This window comes from Cherax quadricarinatus, chromosome 4 (genome assembly GCF_038502225.1).
Source record: "Cherax quadricarinatus isolate ZL_2023a chromosome 4, ASM3850222v1, whole genome shotgun sequence".
Lineage (NCBI taxonomy): Eukaryota > Metazoa > Arthropoda > Malacostraca > Decapoda > Parastacidae > Cherax > Cherax quadricarinatus.
The window spans coordinates 16,229,998-16,243,607 of record NC_091295.1 but is presented as its reverse complement, the minus strand read 5'-3'; the positions used below and the strand labels follow the sequence as shown (position 1 = coordinate 16,243,607).

Here is a 13,610-nt window from a genome sequence, read left to right as displayed (position 1 = left end):
GGAATGAAGTGCAAAGTTTTGTCGAGAAGTACCACCCTGACAAAACTGAAACGAGCCATATCTGCAACATGTTTAGTGACAAAATCCTGTCCCACTTCAGGGAAATCTTAAAGAGACGCCAGAATTGGAGCACTTTGGACAGTTATTTTGTGAGACAGGGTCCAGTGACTCTCAAGCTGGTCCTAGTGGCATTAACCCTTTCAGGGTCGAGAGGCTCTCTCCTAAACTTATTCTCAGGGTCGAAAATTTTTGGGGAAATTTTTTTTTTTATGAAAATATAGAAAATCTTTTCTTGATCATAATGACACCAAAAGTATGAAATTTGATGGAAAACTTACGGAATTATGCTCTCACGAAGTTAGTGGTCTCGACGATGTTTACGCCCAATTTGAGCCCTATTTTCGGCCAATTCCAGTGTACTAATCGACAAAAATTATAACTATTTCACTAGAACTCCATTTTTCCTATCGAATGAGTACAAGAAACCACACATTTACTGATTTCAACTATCCAATAAAGTGGTCAGAAATTAGCTATTTTGCCAATTTCACACAAATTTCAAAAGATGCCAATTTCCAAACAGGGTCCAGAATAAACAAGACAGACATTCCTGACACTAAAATAACATTTTCTCTGTTCATTAGTCACGTCTCCAGGCCCCTCTTACATTTCTTTTGCTTTCCACTTTGAATTTTTATTCTCACAAAAAAATAAAAGATTTACTGTTATGAAGACTACTACTTCAATGATTAAGGAAATTTTACAATGTGGACAAAGGTGCAAGCCTTTATGGAAGAAAATCACCCTGACACAGCTATTGCAAGCTGTGCTGGTGACTTTTACAAAGACAATGTTGTGGCCCATTTTAGGAAAATCATTTAAGGAATGCCAGATACAGAGCTCTATGGACAGATTTTTGGTGCAACAGAGGTCCAGTGACTGTCAAGTTGTTCCCAGTAGCATTAAAAAAAGAAGGGAAGTAACCCCAGAAAAGGACTTGGTACCTAAAGTCCTTATGGAAGGGGATTCCCCTTCCAAACAATTGTAAACTCCTCCATCCTCTGCCCTCCTCCCATCTCATCACTCATCAATAAATCTTCAATAAAGGTAAGTGTCATTTATTCTTCATGTAGTATATGTGCATGTATCATTGTTTTCTGTGTAGGAAAATGTATATTTCATGTGAAAAAAAAAAATTCATACTTTTGGGTGTCTGGAACAGATTAATTGGACTTCCATTATTTCTTATGGGGAAAATTAATTCGGCTAACAATAAATTCGGCTAAGGACAAACTCTCTGGAATGGATTAAAATCGTTGGTCGATGGTCCACTGGATTATTCCATTGTTTTTAGTGCTTGTAACTGCTAAATAAGCCACCATGGGCCCAAAGAAAGCTTCTAGTGCCAGCCCTGTGGTAAAGAATGAAAGAAACACAATAAAACTCAAGAAAAAACTCACAGCAAAGTACGAAAGTGGAGGAGGAAGAGAGAGGGGAGAATGTGCCTTCTGCAGTGATTCAGTGATTCTACGATATGTATGATACTAAAGCAGCAGGTATCGATAAAGGCTATAGTGCCAGCCAGCAATAAAGTGTAGAATTAACAGTGTAGCAAGTAAGTTAAGCAAGTAAGCAATAGAAAAACGACAGGAAAGTAACTCTCCAATGTTGTTGGATGTGTATAGGGCCAATGACCATACGCTGGCCTGCTGTCTTGCACCACCCTAAACCTCTCCTCCATCAAACTAACTACTTAAACTAACATCTCCTCCAAGGTAAGTGTAAATATAAAAGTGTAAGTATAAAAGTAAATACAGTATATACAGTTAATATAAAAGGAGCCCAATGGAAATAAGTCACTCTGACTTGGGTTATCCTAGGTAATTTACACATATGCTGCTATTTATGATAATCTATGTAGATGTATTTGTGTATACCTGAATAAACTTACTTAACCCTCTCAGGGTCGACAGGCTCTCTCAGAAACTTGTTCTCAGGGTTGCCCAAATTTCAAAAAAAAAAAAATTATTTTTTCTTATGAAAAGATAGAGAATCTTTTCCCGATCATAATGACACCAAAAGTATGAAATTTGATGGAAAACTTACGGAATTATGCTCTCGCGAAGTTAGCGGTCTCGATGATGTTTACACATTGGCGATTTTGCCCACTTTGAGCCCTATTTTCGGCCAATTCCACTGTACTTGTCGACAAAAATCATGAATATTTCGCTAGAACTCCATTTTTTCTATCGAATGAGTGCAAGAAACCACCCATTTACCGATTTCAGCTATCCAATACAGTGGTCAGAATTTAGCAATTTTGCCAATTTCACACAAATTTCAAAAGATGCCAATTTCCAAATAGGGTCCAGAATAAACAAGATTATTGTTATTATTATAATAAAAAAGAAACGCTAAGCCACAAGGGCTATACAGCGCTGCAGGGTAGGGAAGGAAGCGAGTGTATTGGGCGGCAGAAGGGGGGAGGGATGATCAGTAGGTTATAGAAAACAGCGGGGCAGGGGATAGTGCGGGGGTAGAGGGTAGCAAGAGATTGAGGTAGAAATGGCTGAAGGTATCAGAGTTTGTGAAGTAAGTCAGCTGTTGTCAAAAAGTCAATAAGAGAGTCCGGATGAAAGGTGGGTCCATCAGCGAGAAGGGAAGGTAAAGAGAGAGCAGCGGAGCGAAGACGACGACGGAGGTAAATTCTGCGTGCTCGTTGATAGTGGGCAGTCTAACAGAATGTGGCTGACTGATAATGGAACCTGACAGTTCTCACAGAGAGGAGCAGGGTGCCTCTCCATGAGATATCCAAGAGTAAGACGAGTATGGCCAATGCGAAGACGGGAGAGAGTAGTCTCCCAACCTCGACACTGGCGACAAGAAGACGGCCAGTAACCTATACTCGGTTTAATAGATTGAAGTTTGTTACCGAGCAGAGTAGACCAACATTGTTGCCAACGGATGTGAAGGTGGGTAGCTATTGCAGCAAAATAGTCTGTAAATGGAATACCTCTATATGAAACTGGTAGGTCATGTACTGCTGACCGCGCAGCAGTGTCTGCCTGTTCATTCCCCTGTACGTCAACATGACCAGGGACCCAACATAAAACAATATCTTTATGCTTGGTAAAGATGCAGTGTAGCCAAAGTTGGATACGGAGGACTAAGGGGTGAGGTGTATCAAATTTCTGTATAGCTTGTAAAGCACTAAGGGAGTCTGAGACAACCACAAATAATGACAGGCATAGATGCAATACGGATAAGCTGTGGATTCCATCTCACATTGGTCTTCAGATGCATGATGGAACTGATAAATTGGCTAAGCTGTATGCTTTTAAAGAGGGGGTAGATTACAATCTTGGGTTGTCAGTTAGCAGTTTGAGAACAATAATACGAAAAGAACTTCAAATGAACTTTATTGACTTAAGACTTAGGGAGACTGACACAAGTCAGTCCATCTATCATCATTCCATCATGCAGGAGGAGCCACATATCTATTTATTTATTTTTTATTTATTATAAATTTGTGCACACATACAGAGGTACAAAAAAATACAGATAAGAGCAGTATGCCAAAGCCACTTATACTATGCATAGCATTACGGGCTGGCTTAAAATTAACTTAAGATTAACTAAGCAATGATGAAGTCAGTGATAAAACATTAATGTAAACAGATTACTATAAAGCACAAGTGAGTATTACAAAGACAGGTCATATGAAGGATTCTGTTAGGTAGTGTATTTAAAAAATAATAAAGTTAGATTGGGTTTTAGGTTTAACATTTATGTGATATAATTGTGAGAAACATTTAAGATATACAATTTATAAGGTTCAGTTATTCAGTATTTATTTGGTTTTGGGTGAGTAAGTGATCTTTGAGTAGAGACTTGAACTTATAAACAGGTAGTGTTTCTTTTATATTTACAGGTAATGAATTCCAGATTTTAGGGCCTTTTATGTGCATTGAGTTTTTGCATATTGTGAGATGAACACGAGGAACATCAAAGAGTGATCTGTGTCTTGTGTTATGGTCATGTGTTCTGTTGAGGTTGGCAAGGAGATGTTTGAGGGGAGGGTTAATATCAGAGTTAAGTGTTCTATGTATGTAATAGGTGCAGTAATAAGTATGGATGTTTTGTATGGTGAGTAGGTTTAGTGTATTGAATATTGGTGGAGTGTGCTGCCTGTAGTGAGAATTTGTTATCATTCTAACTGCAGCCTTTTGTTGGGTAATTAGTGGTCTGAGATGGTTAACTGTTGTTGAGCCCCATGCACAAATTCTATGGTGCATCCAACAAGATAAGCAGACTCTTGGATGTCACTACCGCCCGGCTCCGGCTGGGTTACAAGTATCTTTGGCAGGTTAAATCACCACCACCAGATGTAGACCAAACAAAATGTAAACCTTGCCAGATGGACTATTGTCACACCTTGCATCATTATGTACTGGAGTGTGATCAGATTAATGAATTTAGAAACAACTCACTCAGAAATGTTCAAGAAATGGCAAAGTATTTTATTCACAGTGGTATATTACAGACCATTCTGGAGAAATACCCTGACTTTGCTAGCTGTAAATAATGCATTACCATGTGTGTGTGTGTGTGTGTGCGCGTGTGCGTGTGCATGTGCGTGGGTGGGTGGGTGTTGGGGTGTGTGTGTGGGAGTGTGTGTGTGGGAGTGTGTGTGTGTGTGTGTGTGTGTGTGTGTGTGTGTGTGTGTGTGTGTGTGTGTGTGTGTGTGTGTGTGTGTGTGTGTGTGTGTGTGTGTGCATGTGTGTGTGTGTGCGTGTGTGGGTGTGAGTGCTTGTGTGTATGCATATACAGTGGACCCTTAACCAGCGATGGCATCGATTAACGATAAATCTGACTAGCGATACATTTAAACGCAAAAATTTTGCCTCAACTAGCGCTTAAAAACCCGACCAGCGCTATTCGTTCCGTACCATACGCGTCCACTTTGGCCTGAGCGCGCCTCACTTGTCCCTTGGGTGTCAGTGTTTACAAGCCAGCCAGCCACCGTGGTCACTTCCAAACATACAACAACTGGAACATTTCATATTATCACAGCCTTTGTAGTGATTGCACCTGTAAAATAAGTCACCATGGGCCCCAAGAAAGCTTCTAGTGCCAACCCTACAGCAAAAAGGGTGAGAATTACTATGGAGATGAAGAAAGAGATCATTGCTAAGTATGAAAGTGGAGTGCGTGTCTCTGAGCTGGTCAGGTTGTATAATAAACCCCAATCAACCATCGCTACTATTGTGGGTAAGAAAACGGCAATCAAGGAAGCTGTTCTTGCCAAAGGTGCAGCTGCTGCTGCACCACAGTCAGCTGTTGTTGTTGCTACACCACCATCAGCTGTATTACTCGAAGATGTGGAGAGAGTGTTGTTGGTGTGGCTTAACGTGAAACAATTACCGAGAAACGATTAACCCCGGAGGGTTAGCCACCCAGGATAACCCAAGAAAGTCAGTGCATCATCAAGGACTGTCTAACTTATTTCCATTGGGGGTCCTTAATCTTGTCCCCCAGGATGCGACCCACAACAGTTGACTAACACCCAGGTGAACAGGAAAAAATGCCTGGAACTAGTGCTCATATTGGTGAGGTTAGTGGGGAGGATGTGGAAGAGTTGGTGGAGGAGGACAATGAAGAACAAACCACTGATGAGCTGCTAGATCATCTTCAACAGTAAGAGGCCACACCTGAGGAAACTGCTTCGGAGGAGGGGAGAGAGAAATTGAAGAAGTTGCCTACTTCGAAGATTAAGGAAATGTGTGCAATGTGGCTTAAAGTGCAAACCTTTTTTGATGAAAATCACCCTAACACAGCTATTGCAAGCCGTGCTGGTGACTATTACACTGACAATGTTGTGAAACACTTTAGGATAAAGGAACGAGAGGTACAGGCCTCTATCCACAGCTGTGTTGTGCGACAGAAGTCCAGTGACTCTGAAGCTGGTCCTAGTGGCATTAAAAGAACAAGGGAAGTAACCCCAGAAAAAGACTTGCTACCTCAAGTGCTAATGGAAGGGGATTCCCCTTCTAAACACTAACAAGGTATTCCCCTTCTAAACACTAACAATGGTATACAATACCTGTCGGTATTGTATACCATTTTGATGTTCACTAACAAGATCAACGGTCTCCCCTCCTCCCATCCCATCAATCATCACCAGATCTTCAATAAAGGTAAGTGTCATGTAACTGTGCATGTCTTCTTCAGTTTGTGTATATTAAAATTAATATTTCATGTGGTAAAATTTTTTTTTTTCAATACTTTGGGGTGTCTTGCACTTATTAATTTGATTTCCATTATTTCTTATGGGGAAAATTAACTTGACTAACGATTATTTTGATTAACGATGAGCTCTCAGGAACGGATTAATATCGCTGGTTGAGGGTCCACTGTATTTGTATGCTTGTGTGCATATGTCTGTGTGCGCGCGTGCTCGTGTAGGTGTGTGACCCACTTAATATTTGTATTTATAACTCATTACAATTGTGACCAGGTGTGGACGTATCAGTGGTTCATTACTTTGTAATTTGTTCATGACTGTAACCATGTATAGGAATGAGGCTGATTCATTACCTTTATAACTTGCCATGATTGTGACCAGATCTACCTGGAGTTCATTACCTTTGTAACTAGTTCAGTTATCATAACTTTGGGGTCCAGTCCCTGGACCCATTATGTACCTTTGTAATCTTTTGACTACCGCCCACAGGATGGGTATGGGGTGCATAAGAAAGATATTAAACTAACTAACATTGAAGAAGGCAACTTCCTCCATCTCTCTCTCCCCTCCTCTGAAGCAATTTCCTCAGTTGTGGTCTCTTGCTGTTGCAGATGCTCTTGCAGCTCATCAGTGGTTAGTTCTTCATTGTTGTCCTCCACCAACTCTTCCACATCCTCCCCACTAACCTTCAACCCCATGGACTTCCCCAGTGACACAATAGAGTCCACAACTGGAATAGGCTCCTGAGAGTCTGCCCCAAACCCTTCAAAATCCCTCTCTTGTACACCTTGTGGCCACAATTTCCTCCAAGCAGAGTTTCAAGTCCTGCAAGTCACTCCCTCCCAAGCCTTACCTGTAAGGTTTATGCAGCTGAGGATACTAAAGTGATCTTTCCAAAAGTCTCTTAGGGTCAGTTCTGTGTCTGAGGTCACTTCAAAGCACTTTTGAAACACTGCTTTGGTGTATAGTTTTTTGAAATTTGAAATGACCTGCTGGTCCATGAACTGGAGGAGAGGAGTGGTATTAGGAGGCAAAAACTAAATTTTGATGAAGCTCAACTCCCCCACAATTCACTCTGGCAAGTCTGGAGGATGAGCAGGAGCATTGTCTAATACCAGGAGGCACTTGAGGTCCAATTTATTTTCCAGGAGGTATTTTCTCACAGTGGGGCCAAACACACGATAGAACCAGTCATGGAAAATGTCCCTAGTGACCCATGCCTTACTGTTTACCCTCCACATCACACACAAATTAGCCTTGACGACACTGTTTTTCTTGAACACTTCGGGAGTTTCACAGTGATACACAATTAGAGGTTTCACTTTGCAATCCCTACTAGCATTGCTAGAAAACATTAGAGTTAGCCTATTTTTCATAGGCTTGTGTCCTGGGAGTGCTTTTTCCTCCTGAGTAATGTAGGTCCTGTTTGGCCTTTTCTTCCAAAACAGGCCTGTTTTGCCACAATTGAACACTTGTTGGAGTTTTAATTTTTCAGTGTCTATGTACTCCTTGAATTCCTGCACATATTTTTCAGCCGCTTTTTGTCACAACTGGCAGCCTCACCATGCCTTGTCACACTGTGTATATGCCACTACAATTCTTAACCCTTTCAGGGTCTGTCCCGTAGATCTACGGCTTTATGTTCAGGGTCCAAACCGTAGATCTACGCCATGAGCTCAGCTCACTCTGATAAACTGTGAGTGGTACATTTGGGCCTAGATATGAGAGAATACATCTATGTGGTATGTGTGCACCACATAAAACAAATCCTGCAGCACACTGTGTATAATGAGAGAAAAAGAACCGAGACTGTGATTTTCGATTAAAACAGCAACTTAGCAGTGCTTTTTTGTATGTTTTTTATAGTTGTATTTGCGATTTCTTGGTCTCATTTTATAGAATGGAAGACATATTATAGAAATAGAGATGATTTTGATTTGTTTTAGCACTGGAAATGGCTTGAAACTGAGCTCCAAGTAGCAGAAATGTTAAATTTTTGCCGATGTTCAAGAGTAAACAAACGACCTCACACATCTAATACACATCAGATGGTGGGTCTAATACACATTCACAAATGTGGTGGTGATATTTATACAATTATTACAATATTGCATAACAGTAAATCTTCTATTTTTTGGTGTGAATAAAAATTCATTATGTGAATAAAAAATCAAAATGGAATTTATTTGTAAAGCCTCAAAACGTAACTAATGAACAGAGAAAATGTTAGTTTAGTGCCAGGAATACCTACATTGTTTATTCTGGACCATATTTTGAACTTTGTGTTAAATTGGCCAAATTACCAATTTCCGATCACTTTATTTTGTGGTTGAAACAGTTGACTTGGCGATTTCTTGTGCTCAATCGATAGAATAGAAGTAATACTAGTGAAATAGCTAAGAATTTGGTTGACTGGAATAATGTAATTGGCCTAAAATGGGAGTCAAAGTCGGCAAAATCGCCGATTCGTAAATATTGCTGACACATCAAAATTCGCGAGAGCATAATTTCATCAATTTTCCATCAAATTTAGTACTTTTTTATTTTATTACCTTCACAAAAAGATTCTCTACCATTTCATAAGAAAAAATAATTTTTTTTTTTTTTTTTAAATTCTTGGACACTGGGGCACCACTTCAGATTTTGGCCTTGGACCCTGAAGGGGTTAAATCTCTCAAACCAACCCTTGCTGGCCTTAAATTCACTAACAGCACCACTAGTTCCAGGCATTTTCTTAGTGAGATTCGCATGCAACTGCCTTGCCTTTTCACATATTATTGACTGAGAAACAATATATCCTGATACAGTGGTCCCTCAATAATCATCCGGCCTGAAAGTCGTCCATTTCGGAAATAGTCCCATTATTTTGTCTAAACATTGGCTCGCAAATGGTCTGTTAACTCACTAATCGTCCTGCGTCTGGGACGCGTACTCATGCTCTGAGCCGCCTGGACCTGTCTTCCCAGCCAGTGTGCCATTGTTTAACAGTGAGTGACGGTTCCCTCACTTACTCCTATGAAATATTTCATAATATTCCATTGATTTTAGTGCTTGCAAGTGCTAAATAAGCTACCTTGGCTCCAAAGAAAGCTTCTAGTGCCAGCCCTTTGGTAAAGAATGTGAAAAACACATATAATTTATGGAAAAGTTTGTAGAAAAATACAAAAGTGGTGGTGGTAGAGTGGAAGCAGTTGCAATAGTGGATGGTGGTAGTGATGGTGGTAGAAGGTAGTAGTGATGGTGGTAACAGTTGTAATAGGGTAGAAGGTCGTAGTGATGGTGGTAGAGGGTTCCTTCTTTAGTGATTCAGCGATTCTACCAACTCCTCCAATGTTGTTGGAGTTATATAGGGCTACAGAAAACACCTCTGCCTCAGCTGCTGCTTCACCACCATTATGGATGGCTTACTCTCAGTGGCCCTTATATACCCAACAACAACACAACACAAAACACCTCTTGTGACATACGTAATGACTTATTTTATTCATTCTAGAGTATATTCCATGTTTCTATGTTATTAATATTGTTTATTATGTCATATTAGTTGAATTGTGATAGATAAATAAGCCGTAGAGTTGATATTCTCCAACAATAAACTTACCATCCCTCCCTCACACAAACAAGTCTTCAATAAGAACATAAGAAAGGAGGAGCACTGCAGTAGGCCTGCTGGCCCATACTAGGCTGGTCCTTCACAAATTCAACCCACTAACAGAACAAATGCTACCCAAGCAATAAACTCAGGTGCAAGTCGGACTCAAATCCAACCCCTCTCACTCTTGTATTTATCCAACCTAAATTTGAAACTACCCAATGTTTTAGCTTTGATCACCCTACTAGGCAGACCGTTCCACTCATCAACTATCCCTATTACCAATGTTCATTTATACATTTTATTAGTGCTTTACATTTATTCGGCATTCTTTTCTGCATGTAAATCTATATTTATGCTAGGGAAGTGACCCCTGAAGTGACCTAGAGTCCTTATGGAGGGGGATTCCCCTTCCAAACAATAACCTCTCTTCCCTCTCTCCTCCTCCCTGTCTTCCATTCATCAACAACAGCCTTCAATAAAGGTAACTGTCATGTTGAATGTTCATTCTTTTGTGCATGTAAATCTATCTTTTAGGTAAAAAAAAAACTGTTGTTGATACTTCTGGGTGTCTGGAACGAATTAATTGGATTTACATTATTTCTTATGGGGAAAATTGATTCGAAAATCGCCGATTTCGATAATAGTCCCACTTCCAGGAATGGATTAAGGACGATAATTGAGGGACCACTGTAATTATTTGTCGTTTATCCACACCAACAACAGTCTCTCCACATCTTCGAGTATTTGCGATTTCTGTTTTGAAAACATACTTGCACCTTTCGCAACAACAGCTTCCTTGATTGCCTTTCTGTTAGGCTTTGTTATACAACCTGGCCAGCTCGGAGGCATGCACTCCACTTTTGTGCTTTGCAATCATCTTTTTTTTTTTCAATTCAATAGTAGACCTCGCCCTTTTTACCACTAGAAGCACTAGAAACTTTCTTTGGGCCCATGGTGGCTTATTTAGCAGTTACAAGCACTAAAAACAGTGGAAAACAAAATGTATCAAATGTATGCATGGAACTGTCCACACTGGCTTATAAACTAGCTGAAGACAGGGCAGCTGAGGTGCTCAGGCTGGATGGACAGGCGGACGCATTCGGGACAGATGTCCATACCCAAGTTTTTCATCATTGCTCTAGCCATTATTTTTTCACAAAAATGCATCATTACCCGATTTTTATTGTTAATCAATGTCATTATTGGTTGAGGGTCCACCGTACTAAATGTATCGCCCTCCCTGGCTTGCAAACAGTGGCACACTGGCTGTACACTGAGTCATGGAGTGGCCGTGCCCGCTCATGCTGCGCGGACATGTTGGGACTAATGGCCTTAATCGAGTTCTTGGGTGTTAGCCGAGCCAATATTTTGCTGCAAAAATGTGCCGCTATCTGATTTTGGCATTAGCCGATGCCACTGTTACCCGAGGGTCCACTGTGTATCAGTCTTACAGGTTTGGCATCATATGTTGATGTTACAGTAAATGCTTATCTGCCTCATGCTTGTCTACCTTGGTTATTTTCATGTGTCAATTTGCTCGAGGAAAATAATAGCTGAGGTTGGAAAGTATATCTACTCTTTCAGTGCTCTTTTTTTTTTTTTAGTTGTGTGCTATCCAAGAGTGAACCAGTGTAAGGTTAAGCCCTGACACTGATGAATCTGTACTGCATGTGTTTGCTTATACTGTATATAATTAATATAAGGTTGCTTTGTCTGTTGCATTTTGAATTTTAGTTTAACTGGGTATGTATGTAATGAGAAGGATCTTTCTGCCTAGCAGGAGGTGAGCTTAAGCCAGCCCTTATCAGGATGTATTGTTTTGCTTAGGGTCTGTTATAAGAGATTCTCTGTCCATACATCCTGGCTGATAGCTTTCTAACAGTTTGGTTTTTAAAGCACCTAGAAAACAGGTTGTGACTTTCCAGTCTTAGTGTTAAGTGCTTAGTTCTGTACTCTCCAGATGAGGTTTCATTCTATGTAATTTAGTGCTGGTGGTATGATGCCTATGTAGTTTATAACCCAAATACAGAATAAAACTTTTTGAAGTATGAAGAAAAACTTTGTGTCGGGTTTGATGAACCATAGTGACTGTCACCTCCCTATTTTTTTTTAACACTCCTGCCATCTCCCACCAAGGTAGGATGACCCATAGAGAAAAACACTTTTGCTGTCACTCATTCAATCACTGTCTTGCTGGAAAGGCATCAGCATTACAGTTCAGATGACCCTTTAAATTGCAACATCCTCACCCATCCACCCTTCCTTCAGAGCCCAGGCATTGTACCTCCTACCTCCTAACCAGTTTTCCTGAATCCCTTCATAAATGTTACCTTGCTAGAACACTAACAACACATCAAAACCTAAAAACAATTTGTTTCCACTCCTATTTACCACTCATACATCTGATCAGTAAGGTTATTTAAGTGCAGGTACACATAAGTATAATTATGATACATAGTGACATGTGTAAATTACCTTGGATGTCGAAGCCCATAGCACTCACAACCTCCTTTACCTCCTCCTCCATGTTGGCCGTTCATGTTAATGTTTTGAACGAGGTTGGCAGACAACGTGTGCCCTACCATAACAAATGGAAAGAGGCTTTCACAAGAGAAAATAAGAGGCAGAATAGTGTTGAGTTAGAAGTGTCAGGGAAGCTGTATATAATGCTGGTAATAATGTATAATCAGAGAAATTGTGAGTTCTACCTTGGGTCTGTACACCCACTACAGTAAGTAGTTTTTCATAATTTAACCCGTAAATGGTCCAAGCAGATCTACGTTCACGTGTGTAGTGCTACAAAAGTAGATCTACGTTTTTTTTACATATTTTCAAATATAACAAAAAAAAAGTAGATCAGAGTTTTTTACACATTTTCAAATGTAAAAAAACAAAAAGATCTACTTTTTTTACATACTTTCAAATGTTGAAAAAACGTATATATACGTTTGGACCGTTTACGGGTTAAAACATTATATAGTCTCTGTTTTTTCCCATTATGCTTATAATAAAGTAGATTTTTGTGTTATACAGTATTAGAGTACACCAAGTAGCTCAAATTATTTCCTTGCATGTCACCATTCCAGATGCAGAATTGTGATAGTCACTTTATTTTATATACTTTTTACCATGATTGTTTTGATAAGCTAGCATGTAGCATAATGTTTTGAAATGTATTATTAGTCTTTGAGTCTAGGATGGGTAAGAATTTATTTAAAATGTGCAGAGATGACTTAGAGGCATAGTGCAATGTCTTCATAATACAAAAATATTTATTAGTGAAGTGGCTCCTTCAAAAGGAAATGCTTGGAGTTACATAGTTTTAAATAAATATAAATATTTTGACATTTGAAATACTGTGTTCATAGCTGCACAGAAATATAATTAAGTACATTATGGAAATTTATGTACTTTTTTCTGATGCTTTTTTCAGTCAGAATTGTATGGAAGTGAAATGACGTCTCTTTCCTTGGTACGAAATGACTCGCGTTTGGTTGTAGGATCTGGGGAAGGAACAATGTTTATCTTCAAATGGGGAGAATTTGGCTATCATATTGACCAGTTTCCTGGTCATCCAGACCAGATACATTGCATTGTCCCCATCACAGACCGAATGATGCTGACTGGCTGTGAAGATGGCAATATCAGGTAATTGTCTACTGTTGGAATGCTAGGAAAAGTTATTTGGAATATGCTACACCTTATTCACACCAATACTTATTTGTGTAGGTCCCTTCAAGATCCATATGTGAATTTTCTGCTCAGTAATGA

The 13,610-nt window shown here is 39.7% G+C and overlaps 1 protein-coding gene across 4 annotated transcripts in view; it reads left to right on the top strand.

The window, feature by feature from the left end:
* LOC128684186 (WD repeat-containing protein 55 homolog) overlaps window positions 1-13,610 on the top strand; it is a 123,287-nt gene that overhangs the window by 44,661 nt on the left and 65,016 nt on the right. For all 4 annotated transcript variants that reach the window (XM_070094788.1, XM_070094797.1, XM_070094789.1 and 1 more), the window contains one exon: window positions 13,273-13,487. In XM_070094788.1, coding sequence (XP_069950889.1) covers window positions 13,273-13,487 — 215 coding nt within the window. The remainder of the gene's footprint in view (window positions 1-13,272; window positions 13,488-13,610) is intronic.